Raw genomic sequence first — 24,151 nt, 5'->3', positions numbered from 1 at the left:
AGTGCTCTAACACTCTGTCTTAGACATCAGAGGTCTAAGATACTCTATAAATTTGTGGACAGCTGACCATCACAGCCATATGTGTGTTTTCCCCAAACTGTTGCCACTAAGTTGGACGCACACAATTGTATAGAATGTCTTTGTATGCTGTAGCATTACAATTTGCCTTCACTGGAACTAAGAGACCCAAACCTGTTCCAGCATGTCAATGCCCCTGTGCACAAAGCCAGCTCCATGAAGACATGGTGTGTTAAGGTTGGAGTGGAAGAACTTGAGTGTCCTGCACCTCAACCCCACTGAACACCTTTGGGATAAACTGGAACGCTGACTGAACCCCAGACCTCCTCAACCAACATCAGTACCTGACCTCACTAATGTTCTTGTAGCTGAATGATCAAAATCCCCACAGCCACGCTCCAAAATCTAGTGGAAAGCCTTCCCAGAAGAGTGGAGCTTATTATAACAGTAAAGAAGTGAATAAATCTGTAAAGGGATGTTCAAAAGGCACATATTGGTGTGATGGTCAGGTGTCTATATACTTTTGGCCATACAGTGTATCTAATTCAAATTTTCAGAACTATATATTGTAGAAAATGTAAAATGTCACATGTGAAGGGTTTTCTCAGGCTAAAACACATACATGTGTACATTATTTTAGCTTTAGTTCAACTTTTAAATATTTAAACTGACACTTTTTCATGAATTATTGACTGTGGGTCAGTGCTGACTTTTTCGTTCCTGCTTCATAAATAAGCCCCTTGTCTTTATTAGAGAAACTAAACCTGAGGAAAATGTCACTAAGGAACTCGAAGTTTGTTGAAAAAGAGTCCCTTTTTTTTTTTTTTTTTTTTTTGCTTTGGCGCTTCTTTTGCCTCCTCAGTGCAGCAGCAGCTTCACCGGAAACTGGATTCTTCATCCTCCAATCAGGTTTCAGTCTCTTCTTTCTGTTTCCGGCGTCCGTTGGCAGAAGAAACAAGTCCATCTCCAAACATTCCTGGGAGCTTTTGAACATTCCGGTAGGGTTATATAAGCGGGGTTGTACTGTCAGGAAAGAGCAGAAGGGATGTGATGTGGTGTAAGTTTAAAGTTAGAATAATTTTACACTCTTAGTGGCTGTTTTTGGTTTGGTTTTAGCCTGAGAGCTTAGCTAACCTACCTAGCAAGCTAAACAAGTTAGCTCGTTGGGGTTGTCAGGAAGCTAGCAGGCTAGCTAACAGTCATGGTCTTAGCGAGATATTAGCGTGTGTGTGTGTGTGTGTGTGAGAGAGTGAAAGAGAGAGAGAAAAAGAGAGAGAGAGAAGCAGGAAAAAAATATTAGCTAATTAGTCTGATTTGGTTAGCTAACTTGAATAACTAGCATGTCCAGGAACGTCTTGTTTATGGAGATTTGAGGTCTCCTGTGTTGCGAGTCTTACTTTCAGCCAACTTCTGTATTTCTCAAATATAAACCAACTTCTCATTAGACTTAATGATCAGTGATGAGTTTCACCATTTCTTTTCAGGGGAAAGTAGCTGATACATGCTCGAAAAGTCCCTAGCAGTCCCCATGTGACGCCATGGACTAATTTGCATATTCATTAATTCGTCGCGAGTATTTGCATATAAAAGAGTGTTAACATGAGCAAGGAAGAGTTTCTGAACACACTTAGAACAAAATGGAGGTTTATCAGAATAGAAAATAATAGATTGTAACTTAAGTTATAGTCTTTGGTCATGGCACCACAAATTATTTTACAAAAAGAGCTATTCAAATTAGCTGGTTATGTATTTACAAAATATTATAATTTCAATCAAGAAAGCAGACACAATGAAGCAGGGATAATATCAGGAATTAGACATAAAGGAAATGGTTATGGATGGAATAACTAATATTTAATTACTTGTAAATATCATCAAGAAGAGAATTTAAAATAAGTGTGAGGGTGGGAGGAGCAATGGTGATCAGTGATTGGTCGATATGAACACTTGAACAGTGATTGGTTGTTGGAAATAATACTGATCAATGATTAGTCATTGGGAATAACGGTGATCACTGATTGGTTGTTGGTAATAATGGTGAAGACTGATTGATTGGTTGTTGGGGAAAACAGTGTTGACTGATTGGTTGTTGGGAATAAGGATGATCAGTGATTGGTTGTTGGGAATAACGGTGATCACTGATTGGTTGCTGGGAATAACGGTAATCACTGATTGGTTGTTGGGAACATTGGCTCGCACAACTCAGTCTTATACGCTGGTGGTGAGTCGAGTGAACCTGCTCTCTCAACTCGTATACCCAGCAGCTGTGATGGGAGCTGGAGAGCCGTATCAAGTGCAGAACAGCTGCTCATGTCTGCTCAGAAAGTCACTATGTTTGTCACTAGGCTTGTTTTTGAAATAAAGTGGCTAAGGAGGTCTAAAAAGCCACCAGATTGAGAGACAAAGTCACTAAGATGGCAACACTGCTGTTACTCTATGATGACAGATCTTAAGACAGCAGTGTTGCATGATTAAAAACTTGGTGTGTAACTGAGTGTGTGTGCGTGTGGTGAAACTGACCTCAGTTGCTTGTTCACAGTTGAATAATGAAGAGGCAGGACACTGAGGATCAGGTGGTGGACAACAGTGGAGAGTCCAGTGCAGAGGGCACATCAGAGACTCCAGCTACTCCTGAAGGCACCGAGAGCCCAAAGGAACAGAACACGCTGACGAATAGCTCTCCAGCTGTTAACTCCGAAACAGACGAAACCTGTAAGAGTGTGCGATTGTGAAGTTTTTAATAATTCCAGATTCATGTCCTACTTCCATGCATGCCAAGATAAACAGATTTACTACATGTTTAATCAACATGGCATGTGAGTAATGTTCTCTTTGTCCTGTACGTCATTTTCCTCATCACCTCATCATGTGCTCTGTGGCTGAAGCTGGATCTCAGGCTACCTCCTGTGATGTAGCTGAGGAGCTTAGCAGACAGCTAGAGGACATCCTCAGCACGTACTGTCAGGCAGATGGCAGCGAAGACTCGGCCGTACCTAACGGCCAACCTGATGGCGCTGAGGTCAACGGGCTGGTAGACAGAGAGGACAGCAAGTCAGAGGACGCCAGTCTGAACAGCAACAGCGGTGCGGAGAAGGACCAGAAGAAGCCGCAGGAGAAAAAGAAGGTTAAAGGGCTGGGTAAGTGGATTTTAGGGGTCAAGTAAAAGAGACTTTCAGTAATTTGTTTGGATGGCACTTTTTATTTTAGAGCGAATTTTGATCCAACAGGGATCTGAGGCACACAGAAACTGGACAGTTGAAGATTGGAAAAAGACCAAGTGATGTTTTTCCAGTCTTCAACTGTCTAGTTTGTGTGAGTCTGTACCCATGATAGCCTCAGATTCCTGATGTGGTCTTCTGCTGTTGTAGCTCATCCACCTCAAGGTTCAATGTGTTGTGTGTTCTGAGATGCTTTTCTGCTCAGCACGGTTGTAAAAAGTGGTTATTTGAGTGACTGTAGCCTCCCTTTCAGCGCGAACCAGTCTGACCGTTCTCCTCTGATCTATAAAAATATTTTTTTTCTAATACAGTATCATGATAATGCCATACTCTGAGATATATTGATAAAGTATTTCACTTGTTTTTGGCACATGACTATTACCAACATGAACAACAATTTCTAAAATAACAGAAGTTAAGCTCCTGTGCTTTTCATTGAACTGTTTATGCAGTGCTTTTTCATCTCTGCTTCTTATAGGTAAGGAAATAACGCTGCTTATGCAGACGCTGAATACGCTGAGCACTCCCGAAGAAAAACTTGCTGGTCTGTGCAAGAAGTATGCTGAGCTGGTAAGTTTGTCATTCTTATGAGTAAGTGTGAGTAATGTATGCAATAAAAATGTTACTTTTACTTTTACTTTGGATTTTTTTTTTTTGCACATGTGGTGCTCACATCCTCTATAGTCCTCTTCTTTAGTGAACGTTAATGACACGTCTACAGCCACAAATCTGCCTAAATATCAGAAATGTACACACAGACAATACCTGAGGCAAAAAGACACCTTGGATTGCTAGGTTCTGTACAAAACTCTATGTTGCTTGTGCAGATAAGTGTGGCATTTAGTCTTGGCGATGGCATTTTCGCCAGGCAAAAGTTCTAGAGATTGCAGTGACATTTAGAGGAGACTTGTGAATTAGCACTATGCTAGTTTGTTAGTTCTGGGGGAAATTGCTTAAGCTTGAGGTCTGTGGTTCTATTATATGAAGGACGGATAAAATGACAGATTTTAGACATAACACTATTTCATATATGAACACAGATATGCATGGAATCTCTTCAGAGAGTTTAGCTAGCTGGATATCATAACAGTAAATGTTCTATTATTCACAGAAATCCTGTTGTGCTTTTGAGTCTTTGTGTATGTGTATATGCAATGCTGTGTACACTGGCGAGCACTTGGGCATCAGTGTGTCAGTGGGACTAACAGGAATAGCGTGCCATTAAGATGTCAACTTGACACACACTTGCGCTGTTTGTCCTGGGTAGCTGCAGGATCTGGACCTTGTTCCTGGGTCTGTGTTAATAAACTGCAGTACAGAGCCCTTTGGCAGGCTGCGTGCTTGGCACACCCAGCACTGCCATTTCAGCTGATTGATTTTATTCATCAGAGGCAACTCAGCCACGCGGAGAACAATAGCAGGAAGTACGCCGGAGACTCACCATGCCTTTTGTGCTTGTTGCTGCTGTAACACATTGTACGTTTGAATATGACTGTGCATTTAAATATTTTCTTGTTAAAATAATAATTAGAATGTTCTTCACAGAACATGTTTCACTATTAACGTGAGCCACTGTGTCAGCGATCTATGTTTGTGATGTGTTCAGAAGGACTTTTTTCATGACGTGGATTCCGCAAGGTCTTGGAAACATTCCTTTGAGATTCTGGTCCGTGATGACATGCTGCATCACATAATTCCTGCAGATAGGAGAGCTGCACATGCATGCTGTGAATCTCCTGTTCTATCACATCCCCAACATGCTCTATTAGATTCAGAGCTGGTGACTGGGGAGATCCCTGAAGTACACCGAACTCATCGTCATGTTCACGGAACCACTTTGGTGCATTATCAAGCTGGAAGTATCCGTTATTAGATGGGTCCGTTGTGGCCATTAAGGGCTACACTTGTTCAGCAGCAACAGTCAGATAGCCTGTGGCATTGGTATTAAGGGGCCCAATGTGTGCCAAGAAAACATTCCCACACCATCACACCACCACCACCACCTGCCTGAACTGGTGACACAAGGCAGGTCAGGTCCATGGATTAATGGACCCTGCACTGAGAGTCACCGCTTTAAATAACTGTTGTACTAATAGTAAAAATCTGTATTAAAAAAAGTTACATTTCTTAAAATGTCCCATCATCTTGTTTAGCTTGAAGAGCACCGCAACTCTCAGAAGCAGATGCGAGCTCTGCAGAAGAAGCAGGCCCAGCTGATCCAGGAAAAGGACCACCTTAGGAACGAGCACAGCAAAGCCATTCTGGCCCGCAGCAAGCTGGAGAGCCTGTGCCGTGAACTGCAGAGACACAACCGCACACTGAAGGTACACACTTGCGCACAGAAGTTATGAAACAACTCTCCGGCCTACACGCAATTACCACGAGTTAAATTTACAGCAGGTGTGATTTTGGAATTTTGCCCTCTGTAGCAACAAAACTGCTACTGCAAACTACTTTTCATAACATGGGTTGTGCTGCCTGCACTACGCAAATTAACCTCATTGCTCGAGAGAATACAGACCTGCATACGAAACCACATAATGTGCACTAAGTAGTACATCTACATAGTAGTGTGACTGTGAAGGTGAAAGAGCAGAAACATCCCATTGCACAGCCGCTGTAATGTTAAAACACGCCGCTGTGTCTCAGATGCCAGTCGATGGGAACTAGCCCACTAACTCTAGCTAGCTAGTTAAAATGAAATACAGTGTAGAGAGCAAAACTTTCTCCTCTGATCGCTTTAGATGTGTGTTTTTATTACCAGATCTGTCTTCATCATGCGTTTTATTATCTGCTCTGTGTATTTTAGTCTCCAGACTGCCAAACATGTTAGGCATGATCCTGATAGTGTTAGCACACTAGCCAAGAGAAACATAGCAACAAAAAAAAAGACACAGAGCAGACGCCCAGGGTGACTCACTCAGACATGTTCAATGCGACTGAGTACAGACTTACTGGCAATTCTGACCCCCCCAACCCCTGACACAGTGCTGACCAGGAATTATCATCATTACAGGAATGTTAGGACGACATCAGCTCAAAACCCTCATCTTCTAAAGTATTAGTCCCCTGACTCAGTATTTAACAAAAAATCCTTTTTAAATCAAATACAGGGTGTTGGATAAGTCAGGAACCAATGAGAGTAAAACTACATATACTTAATTTTGTAATTATTATTTACAGCATGCTCTCCATGTTCGCTCTACATGTTCACTCTTACGCTCTACGCATTTTCTCAGCCGCTGTATCATTTTTTTTTTTTACGGATTTTGCGCCCCATTGGTTCCTGACTTTTCGGACACACCGTACATTTCAGCCTAATGACCAGTGGTTTTAAATCCCAGTCCTGGAATGCATTTTGGTGGTTTTCCTGCTGTAAAACACCTAATATAGCTCTTTAACTCTTGTATCACTTTAATCAAATGTGGAGCTTAAAAAAAAAAAAAAAAAAACACTGAGATTGAGAAACACTGCTGTTGCCTAATTAGGGAGTAAAATCATGTTTTATAGTAGTTCAAGGTATCTGCTTTGATATAACGCCACGCTTTTAAAACAGGAAAACCTTGAAAGATTTTAGAAACAATGTTAATATTAAATATCTATATTAAATCAATAGCAATATTAAACTTAGATGGCTGGTGTGTTCTTTATCTTAACGTCACGGATGATACTCATTCCTGATTGATCACAGTTCTTTCTTTAAACTCATGTTAGAACTGTGACTGAATTTCACACAGAATTTGGAAAAATTAAAGCTGGATTTATCCAGATAGTGAAGATTTACAGGCTCCAGTTCATTGAAATATTTTAATAAAAAGTAACAACATAACCATAACATTTGCATATTGGTAGCCTACAGACATGGGGTAGAAGTGTTCTTTACCTCTGCATCATTTCCTTTTTAATATTAGAAGGCTTTTTCATCTGTAGCTGTACATATCAGTGTAACACATCGTTAATGGTTAACAGTTTCTTTGCCGATGTATACTGCCCTACTGATATATGTCGCAGCTCTAGTTGTCCCGTCTGAACCTGTAGTGTTTTGCTCGTCCTGGCAGGAGGACGGAGTGCAGCGTGCTCGGCAGGAGGAGGAGAAGAGGAAGGAAGTGACCTCACACTTTCAATTAACGTTGAACGACATCCAGGCGCAGATGGAGCAGCACAATGAGCGCAACGCCAGCTTACGGCAGGAGAACATGGAGCTGGCAGAGAAGCTCAAGAAGCTCATTGAGCAGTATGAGCTTCGGGAGGAAGTGAGTACCGCATCAAGAACTTCAGAGGGTTAAAGAGTCAGGCTGAATTACTGAATACCTCTGAAAATTGTATTGTCTCACAGCTGATCTCTATCTTGATATGATATCATATTGTCAAGCCCTGTGTCAAGTGTATTCTCTGTTGCAGCACATAGATAAAGTTTTCAAGCACAAAGATCTGCAGCAGCAGCTGGTCGACGCGAAGCTCCACCAGGCCCAGGCACTGCTCAAAGACTCAGAGGATCGCCACCAGAAGGAGAAAGAGTTTGTGAGTTTCCCGAGATCTTCTATTTATGAACGTAATTTTAGTGTTGAAATGGACACAGCACACGTTCCTTATAATGTAGGTTTAATGTTTTGTCTCTTTTTTTTTTTTTTTTTTTTTAAATTGCTAATGAGTCTTGTTTGTGTTAAATATTTTCATCACTCCTTTTTTATTTAATTCTTTGGCTGTACACAGCTGCTGAAAGAAGCTGTAGAGTCACAGAGGATGTATGAACTTATGAAACAACAAGAAGTTCATCTGAAACAGCAGGTGAGGATCAGGCTCATAACATGGCACAAATGTGTAAATTAACAAAAAAAAAAAAAAAAAAAAAAGATTTATACCCTGCTGTGGTGGTAAAGAAATTCAGGGGAACTTCCGTTTGTGTATGCACTTCTGTAATTGTATGTCTTTTTGTCTGCGTCTTTCAGTTGTCATTATACACAGAGAAGTTTGAAGAGTTTCAGAACACACTCTCCAAAAGCAACGAGGTGTTCACAACCTTCAAGCAAGAGATGGAGAAGGTATTTAAACTGTATTTAAACCATATGAAACATGCAAACTCTTTTATTTTCTTTGTGTGTTTGTGGAGGTGGACTAAACCCTAGCCCGAGTGCGCTTACGTCATGTTTGTTGGTGTAATCAGTAGCTAACATTAGCTTTGCGTATTAGGGGGGCAGTTGGGGGCAGTCGTGGCCTAATGGATAGAGAGTCGGACTTGGAACCCGAAGATTGTGGGTTCGAGTCTCGGGTCCGGCAGGGATTGTAGGTGGGGGGAGTGAATGACCAGCTCTCTCCTCCACCCTCAATACCACGACTGAGGTGAGACCCTTGAGCAAGGCACCGAACCCCCAACTGCTCCCCGGGCACCGCAGCAAAAAAGGCTGCCCACTGCTCCGGGTGTGGGTGTGGGTGTGTGTGTGTGTGTGTGTGTGTGTGTGTGCGTGCAGTTGGATGGGTTAAATGCAGAGCACAAATTCCGAGTATGGGTCACCATACTTGGCCACAAGTCACTTCACTTCACTCACTTCACTTCACTAGGAAAATTTTTTGTTCTGATAGATGAAAATCTTTCTCTTAACGAACGTATGTTGTCTTTCAGATGACAAAGAAGATTAAGAAGCTGGAGAAGGAGACGACCATGTACAGGTCCCGATGGGAGAGCAGTAATAAAGCCCTGCTAGAGATGGCTGAGGAGGTGTTGGATTTAATTACAACTTCCTGTACACACTATTCCATTTAGGTTCCCATCAAACTGCCAGTGCTGCCAGTGTCCTGGAAGTTATTTTTCCCCCAGCCACGTTTTTAAACATATTTACATATTAACAAAATGATGATTATTATTTTCTTTTTTTGTCTTTTGTAGAAAACCCTTCGAGATAAGGAACTCGAGAGCTTGCAGGTGAAGGTGCAGAGGTTGGAGAAGCTGTGTCGTGCCCTGCAGATCGAACGCAACGAGCTGAGCAAGAAGGTTCAGGACCTCAGTAACCCAGCGGACGGCCGGGGCTCGGAGACGGAGACGGAGACCAAATCATCACAACCAGCCACAGACTCAGCTGAGTGTAGCCCCGCCCACACAAATGAGCCAGAGCCAGAGACTCCGCCCACCGCCCACTCTCAGGCGTGTCACTGCAGTCCCGTCCCAGGGGCCGAGTCGCAGAGGGAGGAGTGTTCAGCCCAGGACTGAGGTAATGGTGCTGTCGCCTGGTTTGAACCACTCACAATCTCCCCAGCAGCCCTCAGTCTCTGAGCTGTTTCAGCATTTTTGGGTCTTTCCATTCTGTCAGGGAAGATTGTGCCTTTGAGATGCTGTGTGTTCACTTTTTTCCCCCTTTATTCGTCTTTTACCATCACTATGAAAATTTCCTGTTTGTGAGAAATCCCATGCTAAGAGGCACTGAGCACCACTGCTGCTTTGGAATGCTAACCCTGGAGTGCTCTCATCCTCTTTATAGTTATATTTAAGTGTTAGCCTCGAGTCCTGTCCACTCGGCTGAAAAAACGAAGAATTTAGACAGATGGTAAACTATAAACTGTAAACCAGGTAAACTGCTTGAGCACACCATATTATTGCTTATGAAATTAACAGCAACTGTAGTGCAGCAAAATATTAATTCATCACATATAGCGTCAGGCTTGTCTTTTTTCTTTTTTTAATTTATAGACACATTTTAAGGGTTTGCACACTCTAGCCAATGTTTTTTGTATGTGATTGATCATGTAATCAATATTTTCTGTTTCACAATCGTCTGACACTGATCACTGCTCACTGCTCTTGACTTCGGCTTTGAAATGTGCAGTCAGTGAATGTCACGTTGAATTCCATGCCATCAAATCAGATCTTTAGGAACCAGATTCCTCGCTTAGCTGCTGCATTGCTTTCAGATTTATTTAAACTTATTTTTTTCCCCTCATGATTATAATGAGTACACATAATCTAATGTGTTCATGTAGTCCATTCCAAACCCTATATACTGATTTTTTTTGTTTGTTTTTTTGATGCATTTCACTTTTGCTTTTCTTCCACTCTACAGATCTTTGCCTTTCAAAACGCCAAATTTGAAATTTACCGTTTTACATTTTATTTTCTCCACCATCTGATAATTTGGCAAGTTTTAACAACTGCTTCTATAAGATCGTTCCAGAGGAGAGCATGCACTTGAACGAGGCCGTGAACACTGAGTAACACATTTACTACATTATTCTGTCTCGTACATTTTAATCATACTTCCTCATAGTGGACCATTATTTTCACAGTTTCTTATGTTGTTGCTCTTACACTGTCTCTCAGTATGATTGTATACGGCAACTTGGCATAATACATTGATATACCAGATCCAGACTGGTGTGTGACCCGGTTAAATAAAGAGATTCTAAAATGGTAAAACTCTATGCAATCCTAGTGCCGTTCATCTTATCTATGTAATAAATCAAGTGTTATCATGCTAGCAAAGGAATGTACGTTATTATAATCTCATCATGGCTTCAGAGTCATGGCATTCACACTGGCAGCTGCACGTGTGAAGTCGTGTCTAGAATAAAATTTTTAGTTGACAATGTTATGTTTTGTTTTATTTTTATACCAGGGCATCATGAATTTTATTGCTTCTTTAACCTGAACGCTAAATCTCCATGAGGTCCTACATGAGTTGAGTAAAAGTCAGGATCCACACCGGATCTTGTTTAACTACATTCCATCTTTTACACAATAACAGCATGCCACATTTCTCTGGCTCCTACTGCTCCTTAACGCTGGACACACCCACTGTTATAGAAGGTACCAAAGATCTTTTTGTTTGGGTTTTTTTTTTTTTTTTTTTTTCACACCCTGTAAACATGGTTTGAGAAATTAAAGATATTACACAGATTAATCTGCCTGAGAGTCTGAATTCATTATTCATTGTTTTCTTTTGTACAGAATTTTCCATACTGAAATGTCAGTTTGATTATAGAGTTATTTTATGGCTTTATACCACAGTGATGTCGAATTCTTGATTCTGATTGGTCAGAAAGTGTTGAGTAATTTTCTCTCATTCAAATCAGATTTATATTAATTCGCAATATTTTAATTCTAATACAGTAGGTTCAGGAAGTATTCATATCCATTCAGTTTTTGTAAATTTTATTGTGGTACTAGATTTCATTTAAAATGGATTAAATTGACTTTTTGCCCATCAGTTTAAACCCAAGAAAGAAACATGAAAATTTTTGGAAATTGACTACAAAACAAAAACTGAAATCTCTCATTTAAATAATGAGACCCTTTATTCAGTACTTTGTAGAAGCACCTTTCACAGTAACAAGAGACTAGTTCCAAAGCCATTTCAGTGTTGTCTTAGTTGTATGCTTGGTCATTGTCGAGCTTGAAGGTGAGCCTTAGCCCCAGTCTGAGGTTGTGTGCACTCTGGAGCAGATTTTCTACAAGGACCTCTCTGTATTTTACTCCATCCATCCTTCCCTCAGTTCTGAACAGTCTCCTCCTCCTCCCTGGGGCTGAGAAGTACCCCATTATTATGATGCTGCCATCACCATGCTTCATCATACGGATGGTATTAGCCAGTTGATGAGCAGTGCCTGCACAGAAGAGTCTTCAGGAGAGTGTAAGATTCACTAAAATGAAGACTTTAAAGGCTGTAAATTGCTGCCAAGGTATTTCAACAAAGTACTGAGTAAAGTGGCTGAAACTTGTGTTAATGTGATATTTCAGGTTTGTAATAAATTAACAAAACATTGAAATTTTGCTTATGGGTTTCCCATAATGGAGTTTTTTTTTTCCAGATTGGTGGCTGTAATGTTACAAATTTAGTGGAAAAAAATATATAATTTACATATAATATATAACCACTGACAGATGAAGTGAATAACATTGATTATCTTGTTACAATGACACCTGTCAAGGCATGGGATATATTATTAGGCACAAAGTCAGTTCTCGAAGTTGATGTGTTGGAAGCTGGAAAAAATGGGCAAGCGTAAGGATCTGAGGAACTTTGACAAGGGCCAAATTGTGATGGCTAGACGACTGGGTCAGAGCATCTCCAAAACAACAGGTCTTATGGGGTGTTCCCAGTATGCAGTGATTAGTACCTACCAAAAGTGGTCCAAGGAATGAAAACCGGTGAAACGGCGACAGCACAAATTGCTGAAAAAGTTTTAAAAAATAGCTATGATAGAAAGGTGTCAGAACACAGTGCATTGCAGCTTGCTGCATATGGGACTGCTGACCAGTCAGAGTGCCCATGCTGACTCCGTCCACTGCCAAAAGCTCCTACAATGGACACGTGAGCATCAGAACTGGACAATGGAGCAATGGAAGAAGGTGGCCTGGTCTGATGAATCACGTTTTCTTTTACTTCATGTGGAAGGCCAGGTGCGTGTGCATCGCTTACCTGTGGAAGAGATGGCACCAGGATGCACTATGGGAAGAAGGCAAGCCAGCGGAGGCAGCGTGATGCTCTGGGCAATGTTCTGCTGAGAAACTTTGGATCCTGGTGTTCATGTGGATGTTACTTTGACACGTACCACCTACCTAAACATTGTTGCAGACCAAGTAAACCCCTTCATGGCAGCGGTATTCCCTAATGGCAGTGGCCTCCTTCAGCAGGATAATGCGCCCTGCTACACTGCAAATATTGTTCAGGAATGGTTTGAGGAACATGACAAAGAGTTAAAGGTGTTGACTTGGCCTCCAAATTCCCCAGATCTCAACCCGATTGAACATCTGTGGTATGTGCTGGACAAACAAATCCGATCTATGGAGGCCCCACTTCACAACATATAGGACTTAAAGGATCTGCTGCTAAACTATTGGTGCCAGATACCACAGCACACCTTCTGAGGTCTTGTGAAGTCCATACCTCGATGGGTCAGAGCTGTTTTGGCGGCACAAGAGGCACCGGCACAATATTAGGCAGGTGGTTTTAATATTATGGCTGATCGGTGTATATGATTGTTTATCTTTTTTCCTTATTCTGTCTGAGGCTTTAGATAAGAGAAACCCAGCCGGAACGCTCGAGTGGGGGTTTGTTTGCTTCGGGTCGTTATTTCTGAAGAACAGGAAGTAAGAAATTCCCTTTTCCGCTTTAACCCGGCGCTTAACAGCACGCGCATGGAGTATTGATATAACTTCTCTGGGCTAATAAAAGGATCTTTATCAAGAAGATACAGAGTGACCAAGATTAGTGAACATGGTGAGTGCGCAGATCCGGGCTCTTGGTTTTTAAAAAGTCATTAACTCGAATAAGACACGACCGTTTATTATCAGATAACAGCTGCGACAACCTGGGCCTGAGTAGCTCGGTAACTGCTGCAGTATTCCGAATGACTCTTTACTCCCTAGATACGCTCACTACATAGGGGATGCTGTAATGGCTTTTACAACCTATGTAGTGCACTACATGTCCAGGTCCAGCCGTTTGGAATAAAGCCTTGTTCTTATAAAAGCTGGTTAGCGCTACTATCTCATGATTGCTAATTCACCCGCTAGCTGTTTTATTTCCTTTTCACACATTTATGAAACACAAAAATGGCCGGCTTTCTTGTTTAGCAGTGAGCTAATTTTGTTTTTTGTCAGTGAGTGTTGATATGTAGCATATCTATTTAGCGATTGTTTAGTGTTTTTTTTTGCTGCTAGCTAGCCCGTGCTAAGCTAGTCTTTCATCTCGCTATCAATGCTGAAGAAAAAAAAAAAGCACAGAAACCACAGAAATTCTAATTGTTTCCACTACAAATACCATTACAAACCATCAGCTCACCATTAAAACCATTACCATTAACTATTATTGGTCCTTAATCCACTAGACATAACATTTACCAGCACAGTTACCATTCTAATATACAGATATTGCACCTAACCTACAAATAATTAGTGTTTTTCTTTTGCTTATTGTCACTGGGATCTTCATTAGTTTACTCTCTAGGTGTTGGAGCAGGTCTTAATCCTGAGTAGTCTATAATTTAACTATTTAAATACTAGGCACTTTCAGCAAACGTGTCCTATCATGTAGCATCTCACTGATTAGAAATTGCTGTGGTATAAGAGGAATAAAGCACTTCAGAGCGTGCTGATGTAGGAAAGTAATCAACGATGGGGTGGTGTGAAGTAGATTTCTCTGACCACCCTGAAGTGTTTTATTCCTCTTATACCATAACACGATTACAATTTTTCCATTCAATTTCACCCAGAAAAAGCACTGAACAGAGCCCTGTGCTGAAAAAAAAAAAGACAGATGTGACCTTCTAGCTAGTTTCACTAAAGACCTTATCTTCTGTCTAGCTTAGATTTATTATTACCAGTAATAAATATTAAATTAAGATGCCTAGAGCTCCCCGTGATCCTCGGGGTACTCTGGTTTCCTCCCTCAGTCCAAAGACATGCGTTGTAGACTGATCGGCACTTCCAAATTGTCCATAGTGTGTGAATGGCTGTGTGTGTGTGTGCACGATATTGGGGGGGAAAAAAAAAATGCAGTATGGGATAACTTGTTAAATTATGCGATATGTGGTACAATAATGCTATAAGTGTGTACAACATGCATGTTAAATTATATTTATATAAAAACTGAAAATGACATAACCAACATACATGTTTCCTGCTCTTCTGAGGAAAAGAAAGCGTTCTCTGCTATCTGCGTCGCCCTAAAAGTTTGACTTTTTGTAACTTTGTAATACTTTTCGTAAAAAGTATTAAAATCAATCGGTTATCTCAAGCCTTTGTGATATGCATATCGTGATATTTACATTTGCAATATTTCAATAATTTCGATATATTGTGCAGCCCTTGTGTGTGTGTGTGTGTGTGTGTGTGTGTGTGTGTGTCTGATTGTGCCCTGCGATGGGTTGGCACCCCGCCCAGGGTGTCCCCCGCCTCGTGCCCCGAGTCCCTTGGCATAGGGTCCAGGCTTCTACCCGAGACTCTGTGTAGATTCAAAGATTCAAAGCGTTTATTGTCATGTGCACAGTGAGAAACCAAGTTTCCCTGAACAATGAAATTCTTTCTTTGCTGTCCACATTGAATGCCAAGATAACAGAACTATATAGAAATAAAAATAAAATCAGACATGCACATACATACAAGCAAACATAATTAAGGTTTATTATATTAAGGTAGGATAAGTGGTACAGAAAATGGATGGATGGATGGATTGCTGGACAACACAAAATGGCGGGTGTCCCATGTCAAGAAAGCAAGCATGTCACGTAACAGCACAAAGGCGTCAGTCTGCGTGAAGTTTCACTTGTTCTCCTCATTTCTGTGTGGGTTTCCTGAGTTCTGCCGTCTAACACTCAGCGTTTCGAGGACAGGCTCCGGATCCACTCACCCAGATAAGATGTGTGGTTTAACTCTGACTTTGGAGGCAGAAAATAAAAAGAGGAGCTGCTTGTGTGACTTGTGTAACTGCCACTAAATGTAAAAGCACTTGTATTAATACTGTTTCATTTCCTTCATGCAGAAACCCATCCTTCTGCAGGGCCATGAAAGGTCCATCACTCAGATCAAATACAACAGAGAGGGTGACCTGCTGTTCTCCGTGGCCAAGGACCAGGTATGTGGACAAAATTTGGACATGATTTGAGTTTAAAGTCAAAGTCTGTGCTTTGTCATTTGCACAGCTGACACGTGGAAAACTGCACACTGACATTTTTATTTTTACACTGACCAACACTGGACAGGGATTAACACAACATCTAAACAAAATATACAAATGTAAATGCAATATCAAGTATATCCAGGGCAAAAAGTACTTTCAGGACACAAAAATACATAAGAGATACACAAGAAAGTGGAAAAACTTCTCACTGTGGTCCAAACTCAGAATGCTTATTATTCAGTCTCCTGTTTATTCTGGTGCCTTTTGTGCGACATTTTATTTACTTGTGTGTGTGTGTGTGTTGTTTTTTTTGTCCCCCTCAGTTTGTCAACGTGTGGTACTCCGTCAACGGGGAGCGGCTCGGCACTTACAACGGCCACACCGGAGCTGTGTGGTGTGTGGATGTCGACTGTATCCTTCACTGATACTTGCTACTTTTACAGTTTTTCTGAATTGCTATAACACTTTTCTTGAAACCATCACTCATTTTCTCAAAACCTTAAACACAAATCCAAATACTCAAACTAAATTCACAAAACCTCTGAATCTTCTGGCAAAATCAAACAATTGCTTCAAAACCATTTCACCAGCACTCAAAATCAAACACTGCTTTCAGATCATCACATATGACTCAATAATATACACACTGCAGCTCATTCATTAGACACTACGTCAAAAAATGGAGAACACAGCATCCAGGGCATGTAGTTACACACACAAAAAAAAAAAAAAAATTATTGTATATAGTAAAAAACACACAAAACAAAAGAAATCACACCTAAGTAAGGTGAATTTACCGAAAACCATGTTACAATCAAAGAAGAAGAAGAAAAAAAAAACACATCAGAAAGATTATTCTGCCTCAGGATCACGTCTTTGAGCAGAGGACTTCAACTAGGTCGCAGGCAATGTTGTCCCTTGCCAGGCAACGTGCAAAAAAACCCCTCTGGTGTGGCGGATCCAGCCTTGACGAGACTGCACGTCTGTCACCACAGGCCAGTTCCATTGCCTGTAAGAGATTTTCCCTGGTATATGGGTTTCGGTCATAGACTTTCCACCGCCATACCGAGAAAACCTCTTGTATTGGGTTGAGGAAAGGGCTGTATGGTGGAAGGAACACATTTAAAAATTGCTGGTTGTTGTTGAACCACTCACGTATTCGGACACCACGGTGAAAGCTGGCATCATCCCAAACCACAACAAAAACAGGTTGCACTTCCTGCTGATGATCCTGTTGCTCTCGCTCAAACAAAACATTTCTTAGACCATCCAGAAATGTGAGAAGATGTTCAGTATTGTATGGCCCCAGGGTTGCATGTGCATGGAGAACCCCATGATTGCTTATGTCTGCACAAAGGGTGACATTGCCACCACGCTGACCAGGGACTTCCATTATTGCACGTTGGCCAATTACGTTTCTCCCTCTCCTTCTCTTCATAAGATTGAATCTTGCTTCATCTACAAAAATCCATTCATGGGGCCTTTCCATGGAATCCAATTCAAACACTCTCTGTAGATGAAAATAAAGTAATTAACTGTAGTAAGTGATACTGAAAGACTTTTACAATAGTGTCTTTGTATGGACTTCTGATTTACATACACAACAACACAGTGCACTTTACAGTAACTAGGCTAGAAGCTCAGAAGTGTACTGTAAGCATCAGCACTGAAAATATCTGAGCGTTTACTTACTTGCACATACTGATGTCGTAGATCTTTTACCCTTTTGGAGTTGCGCTCAGAGGGTACTCTGTATACTTGCTTCATGCATGAGTGAGAATGTGTTTAGAGTTTAGCAAAAAGAGTGCATGAAATTTGCAAACAGTGTCTAAATGCCTGAACTTGTTTAAGGTTTTGCAGAAAGCGTGATTTATTCAAGAAATTGGTTTAGGCTACTGAGAATTTGGTTCAGAGAATGGGGTTTATTGTCTTAGCCATTGTGAAAAACTGTAACAGCTTAAAACATTTACAGACAGACAGACAGAGTGAGCGAGAGAGAGAACTTTATTGATCCCTGGGGGAAATTTTGTCACAGCAGCAGACAATTACAGACCTAACACATATTACAGACACCTATCTCTAATTCAGTAAGTAAGGTTGATGCATAGTGTCAAAAAAAAAAAATTGTATATATATATATGCACAAGCACACAGTAGGACCCTGTTCCAGGCCCCCAGCAGATACATGAAAGCGCAGTTAGAGACAGCTACTGAGTGACTAACAGCTGGGTAGCGTATACAGCATGGACACGTCGGACAAAGGGATGATTAACGTCCTGGGTGGGACCACGCGAGATTTCATCACGTTACTCAGAACGGTGCACAATTTAAATTATGGATTTTTGTTGTGTTTCTAAATTTTCTACATGACTGCTTTCTGTAAGTTTGCCTTAATAAACTGAAGGGGACACAAAGCACGTGTTGACTGGATCTGCTGATAACAGCTGCAGACTCTGGGACTGTGAGACGGGTTAGTTACTTTCTTTTATAGTTCTACTGCTAACTTGGTAATAACACTACATGCTTTAAAATCATTAGTGTGTGTGTGTTTTGCTGAGACTGTGACAGGCTGACAGGAGTGGAACATGATGTGGTCTTTTGCTGCTGTAGCTCATCAGCCTCAGTGTTTGACTGTGTCGTGCATTCTGAGATGCTTTTCAGCTCACCACGGTTGTAAAGAGTAGTTATTTGAGTTACTGTAGCCTTCCTGTCAGCTCGAACCAGTCCAGTCCGGCACAAACACAGTGCTCATTCATTTCCCTTAGCCAGTACTATGTACTTAACCAACCAACTTAAGTGGCTAGCTTATATTATAATAACTACCATATTTTTTTTTTTTTAGCTGAGTTAGTTACATTTCTGGTAGCAAACCATGGCACTGGGCAGCACACTGGAGTTTTCACTTGCCCAGTGGGCTAGCTAATAAGTTTGATTTGTCCAAGCCTGATAGAACATTTAATTATAAACGAATGCCTGCTGTAAACTGCTCATGAGAAAGGTTGATGCGTTTCTCCTCAGGTAAACAGCTCGCCGTGCTCGATACCAACTCAGCAGTGAGGACGTGTGGCTTCGACTTCACCGGGAACATCATCATGTTCTCCACGGACAAACAGATGGGCTACCAGTGCTACCTGAACTTCTTTGACCTGCGAGACCCCCAACAGATCGGTAAGCGTTAACAGGAGCAGATATGAATCCACGGGTATCGAACCAAAATTTGTGAGGATCCAGCTATCTGAAGGTCTGGATACTATTCTGGAGCTATTTTTTCCTCCCGAAACCTTTCTCGGCTCTACTACAGTATGTTCTGAGTGCACAGTTTGAGCCACTGAAGTACTTTAGGTCGCCGTCGGACCGTCTAATGGTGTCGAGATCAGATACTTTGTGCTAACAGTCATTAAAGGTGGTTTAATTTTTCTCTGCTCCTCAGAGGACAACCAGTCGTATCTGTCAGTGCCATGCAGCGAGTCAAAGATCACGAGTGCGGTGTGGGGGCCGCTGGGAGAGTTTGTGATCGCAGGACACGAAAATGGAGAAATCAACCAGTTTAGCGCCAAGGTTAATTTCCCCACATGCTCTGATTTAATAAACGTGTATTTGTAGTAATTTCTGAATGTGTGTGTCTAAATAATAGGACACAAGCAGAATGTTTTATGACCACATAATGTCTGCTGTGAGGTTACAGTTTGAGAATGTTGCAGTAACCAGGTGTGTGTGTGTGTGTGTGTGTGTGTGTGTGTGTAGTCTGGGGATATCCTGACTACTGTGAAGGAGCACACTAAGCAAATCAACGACATCCAGACGTCTGTAGACCTCACAATGGTCATCACAGCCTCTAAAGACTGCGCTGCTAAGGTTTGTATTTTTTCCCATTCGAGAAAAGAGAAAAGCCTTTAGTGTGGTAGCTTTATGAATATGTCTGGTTTCAGTTGCTCTGAATTTTCAAGGTCTTTTTGAAGCAGTTATTAGCAGGTACCCAGAAAGCCTTTTGTGCACTTCATCATCAGTGTGTGAGCAGTAATACAGAGACAACTGTTAAACAGCACTTTGAACAGTTTTCGTAATTACAGTTTTTGTTTTGCAAACTATTATATATACAGTACTGTGCAAAAGTCTGTTATTTTTTTAGTACAAACTTCATTGTAGAGTTATATTTTATGATTTCTACATTATCGAGTCAGTACATTTTAGATTCCAAACATTAGTTTTCCAGTGCAAAATTAAATGCTACAGAATAATGTTTGTATGTCAGTACAGAAAGTAGCATATTACATAAAAGACCATTTTTCAGACAAAAAACATAATGAAGGCTGCTGGGTTTTGCTGCAAAAATAAGAAGCAAGTGCGACTGAAGAACTGCGGCTGCTTCTGCAAGATGTTCAGTAAAACTTACTGTTAATTTCCTTATAAAACTCCACAAATTGTACCTGAGACTACTATTTAAAAAAACAAAAAGGGGTCATCACACCAAATATTGACTTTCATTTATTAATGTTTACTGCTCTTTATAGAATTTTTTAAATGTAGAAACATTTCATTTCATTATTTTTGAAGGCACCTTTTCTCTACAGCATTTCTTTGCATGTGCCTAAGATCTTTGCACAGTACTGTATATAATATAAGATGTGTTTACATTTTGAATATTATCTGATCGCCATCCTCTTGGGCATGAGTGCACAGAGCAGTGTCAGCGAGCATGGTCTTTCGAGGGCTTGCAGAGAAACTATCACTTCACTTCTGCGAGCACTGAGACACATGATCACAATTTGCTGTTAGTCTTGATATTATTGTCTCTCTGTGTGTAAATATTTTGTCGGAATAAAAAAGCTAGTCTGTGGTAATGAGTTTCACAATTACAGTTTCAACCATATCAGTGTATTTTTGTTTGTTTTCGGTTTATTATGTTCTATGTGAAACTGTGTGAAAGCACACAAACCTGAAGTATCGGGTTTCAATCTGATTTGGTGACACACACACACTAATAGGTGTGATAGTGTTCTTAAACTCTTCAGCTGATCTGCTGCCTCTTGACTCTACACAGCTGTTTGATTCGACCTCGCTAGAACACATTAAAACCTTCAAGACCGAGCGACCCGTGAACTCTGCTGCCATCTCGCCCATCATGGACCACGTAAGTCACTGTAAATGTAGCGTGTACCTCAGAAATCACAAATAATCCTCAGGTTAGTATGCGTTTAATATTCTAACTGTCAAAAAACTATTTTCCCCCCAATGCGCCTTCAATTACACAACTGTTCTACGAGAATGAAGGAAAATCAATGCGACTGTTTTTATATAATACATAAATAATGTGGTCTTGATTTTAGTCTGAACTGTATGAAATCTGTGTGGATCGCTCTTCAGTATTAAGAACAGATCATTTAATAAAATGCATGTTCAGGCATTACCGATGTTTAGAAATGTGTGTGTGTGAAGCAAACGTATTGTGTTCATGGCATCAAGAATGTAATCAAATCGGACTAGTCCTCCTGTTAAAACCGTGTTGTGTCCAGGTGGTCATGGGAGGAGGTCAGGAAGCCATGGAGGTCACAACCACTTCCACTAGGATTGGCAAATTTGAAGCCAGGTTGGTACATACACAAACATTTTTTAGCTGCAGTGTTAGCCTAGAGATTAAGGTTCTTTGTTAAATACTTTATTGATCCATAGGGAATTTTTGCCGTACAAGCCATGTCAAATTACACATAGAGGACACGTACTATCAGGCAGTACGTAAATAATATAAGTAACGAATAGATATGGTCAGAAATAGTGCCGGTGAGAGTAATACAGTGAAAGTCATCAGAAAGGTGTAAGCTCAAATCACAGGACTGCCAGAGAGTCACTGCTGGGCCAAACTACTGAGATTTTTTTCCTATACTGAATAATTGCTTTATGTGGCTGATCTATAAACAGTCATTAGACAGAGGAAAAAAAGGCACAAGGACACCTACATGTACAGCCACGTCAAGAAATCCAGAATTGAATATGCAAATGAGAAAGGCCACGCCTTCCAGCTAACAAATAACAAAACACAAGCAACTTCTACATGCGTTTGTTATAAAACCGACTCTTTATGTTCTATGAAGTCTGATATCTGAAACTGGTGCCATTCATTATACATTTCCTCACATCAGTAAGCATTGGGAATATTTTCCCACTTTTTTTTTTTCTTCTTCTCATTACAGGTTTTTCCACGCAGCCTATGAAGAGGAGTTTGGAAGAGTGAAGGGTCACTTCGGCCCCATCAACTGTGTAGCATTCCACCCAGATGGCAAAAGGTATTTATTCATAGTTTTATTTCTTCCTTAAAATACTTAATTTATTGCACATACTTACACATAGTTCCGAATCCAGTGAGAGTCATTAGCGTAACAATAGCTTGGGAAATAACAGAAGGCCTCTAGTTTCTCAACATGTCCCATTAAATGTGTTTTCTGACGAGACACATCACTAATGTGATTAATTACGTCACCTTATGCTTTTAGCAAGTGTCGGTACTTTGACCATTTCCAGTTTAACTCGCTGCGACAAGAAACCTATTTATCATTATCAATGATCATTTTTAAACAATTAATTTGTCCTCTTTTTGTAAATGTTGAATGAAACAATCTTGAAATTTGTGGATTTTCAAAAAGTGACCGTTTAGACTAATCAAGTACTGTTTAGACTTTTCCTGGAAGTATTGTGATGGATAATTGCCTGTTGATTTCTTGATTCTCGTTGGTCAGAAGGTGTTGATTATTTGTCTATAACAGCACAGCTCCAACAGTAGTTTAATGTTACTGTTGCTATAGCAACAACTCACACAGACTTGCGTGGCACAGTCCTCATGATCTGTATCTAATATTAAACATGATATAATTTAACAAATGTATAATTGTTGATATGGTGAAGTTTTATTTATTTTTTTTTTGGAAGGAGTCTCCAGTGCCAGTGCTTCGTAACAGTAAACACTGTGACTTTGTTTGCCACCAAGGGAGAGTCTTCTGGACCGAGGATGTTGCATTTTGTGTTTCTCAGTAACACATTTACACTGAAGTCCAAAAATCTGAGACCACTTTTTTTTTTTCCATTTAAAATTGGATATAAACAACATTTTAGAATTTTTATAATTATCTAAAACAAAGAAAGTAAATGTTCAATATCTTAAATATTTAATATTCAGGATTCTATGTCTAGGTCCCTATTTAAACATAAGCAAATTTATGATATTGACCATGTTAACTGCTTTGTACAAAAGCTAGAGTTCTCACTGAGTCTTATCCCTTCCATTAAAGCTTGTGTTCAGATGACATGCAGATGGATTTATAACATGAATCTTCAGGTTTTACAAACTAGTGGAGTGCCAGATCAAAAGTTAAAGGAGGACAAACAAAATACTGAGAAATTCTGAAATTCTAACTTGGATTACCGCTGATAATATAATTAAATTGTCAAATTATTCAATTTTCTAATTTTTTTTTTTTTATAATGCAAAATAGAAACATTTTCACTAGTGGTTTCAGACTTTTGTACCTCACTGTATACTTTGTCTTATTAACTTACGTGAAAGTAACCTGGTGGTATAAGAGGAATAAAACACAGCGGGGTGTACTGTTATAGAAAGATAATCAATGTTGGTGTGTTAGGAACATTTAAATGAGTTAAACATCATGACTACAGGTTAATAAAGTAACTGTCAGTTTCAACATTTTGTTTTGTTGTTTTTGTTGTGCAGTTACAGCAGCGGAGGTGAGGACGGCTACGTCAGAATTCACTACTTCGATCCTCAGTACTTTGACTTTGAGCTCGAGGCCTAAAATCAGAAATCATTCCTGTTTTAACATCAGCTCATCAGCCAGCATCATCATGGGTTCATCAGTCAGAGATACAGCCTGTTTTTTACACTCAGTTTTAAAGACTGTGCATATGATGGCTGGAATGTTCCTGAGTATTTAATAAATCATATTCTCAATAAACTGTTTGACATACAAAATGGGGGTTTGTTTTTTCATACAGGACTCTAATTTACTAATTAAGATGTAGAGTTAAGTTAACTACAGTTAATCCACAACTCAGAATAATTTGAGTTAGCAGCTTTTAAGGACAAACCAAAGCTGTAGAATGGCTAATACGGCTTATCACAAGAGCAACACCAGTGAAAATATAGACAAATACAAAGGTAATGTTTGTTAATGAAAAATAGTATTTTCCCCATTCCGGTTTCCCACACGTGCTGTGCCGTGACTGAAGGAAGGGTAAGGCTTATCTGCTGCTCATCTATTCAGTGATTTTAATTCCACAGAAAACTATGCTTTCTGCACT

At 40.3% G+C, this 24,151-nt stretch overlaps 2 protein-coding genes across 3 annotated transcripts; both read left to right on the top strand.

The window, feature by feature from the left end:
- Positions 1–874: 874 nt before the first annotated feature.
- On the top strand, positions 875–10,816 carry txlna (taxilin alpha). 2 transcript variants are annotated; one of them, XM_034301501.2, is made up of 11 exons: positions 875–1,016; positions 2,558–2,730; positions 2,904–3,155; positions 3,715–3,806; positions 5,390–5,560; positions 7,295–7,489; positions 7,638–7,757; positions 7,950–8,024; positions 8,186–8,278; positions 8,857–8,952; positions 9,121–10,816. In XM_034301501.2, the coding sequence occupies exons 2-11, from the start codon at positions 2,565–2,567 to the stop codon at positions 9,439–9,441; spliced, it is 1,581 nt and encodes a 526-aa protein (XP_034157392.1). In that variant the 5' UTR covers positions 875–1,016; positions 2,558–2,564; the 3' UTR covers positions 9,442–10,816. The 2 variants fall into 2 exon arrangements, with proteins under 2 accessions (XP_034157392.1, XP_034157393.1); XM_034301502.2 differs by having other exon boundaries at positions 938–1,075.
- A 2,473-nt stretch (positions 10,817–13,289) lies between these two features.
- eif3i (eukaryotic translation initiation factor 3, subunit I) lies at positions 13,290–23,822 on the top strand. Its single transcript, XM_026942118.3, has 11 exons — positions 13,290–13,444; positions 15,707–15,799; positions 16,168–16,255; positions 18,249–18,314; positions 18,863–19,012; positions 19,275–19,402; positions 19,589–19,699; positions 20,886–20,975; positions 21,358–21,431; positions 22,033–22,125; positions 23,565–23,822. The coding sequence occupies exons 1-11, from the start codon at positions 13,442–13,444 to the stop codon at positions 23,644–23,646; spliced, it is 978 nt and encodes a 325-aa protein (XP_026797919.1). The 5' UTR covers positions 13,290–13,441; the 3' UTR covers positions 23,647–23,822.
- The last annotated feature ends 329 nt before the right edge of the window (positions 23,823–24,151 follow it).

This window comes from Pangasianodon hypophthalmus, chromosome 29 (genome assembly GCF_027358585.1).
Source record: "Pangasianodon hypophthalmus isolate fPanHyp1 chromosome 29, fPanHyp1.pri, whole genome shotgun sequence".
Classification (NCBI taxonomy): domain Eukaryota; kingdom Metazoa; phylum Chordata; class Actinopteri; order Siluriformes; family Pangasiidae; genus Pangasianodon; species Pangasianodon hypophthalmus.
This window is presented reverse-complemented; position numbering and strand designations above follow the sequence as displayed.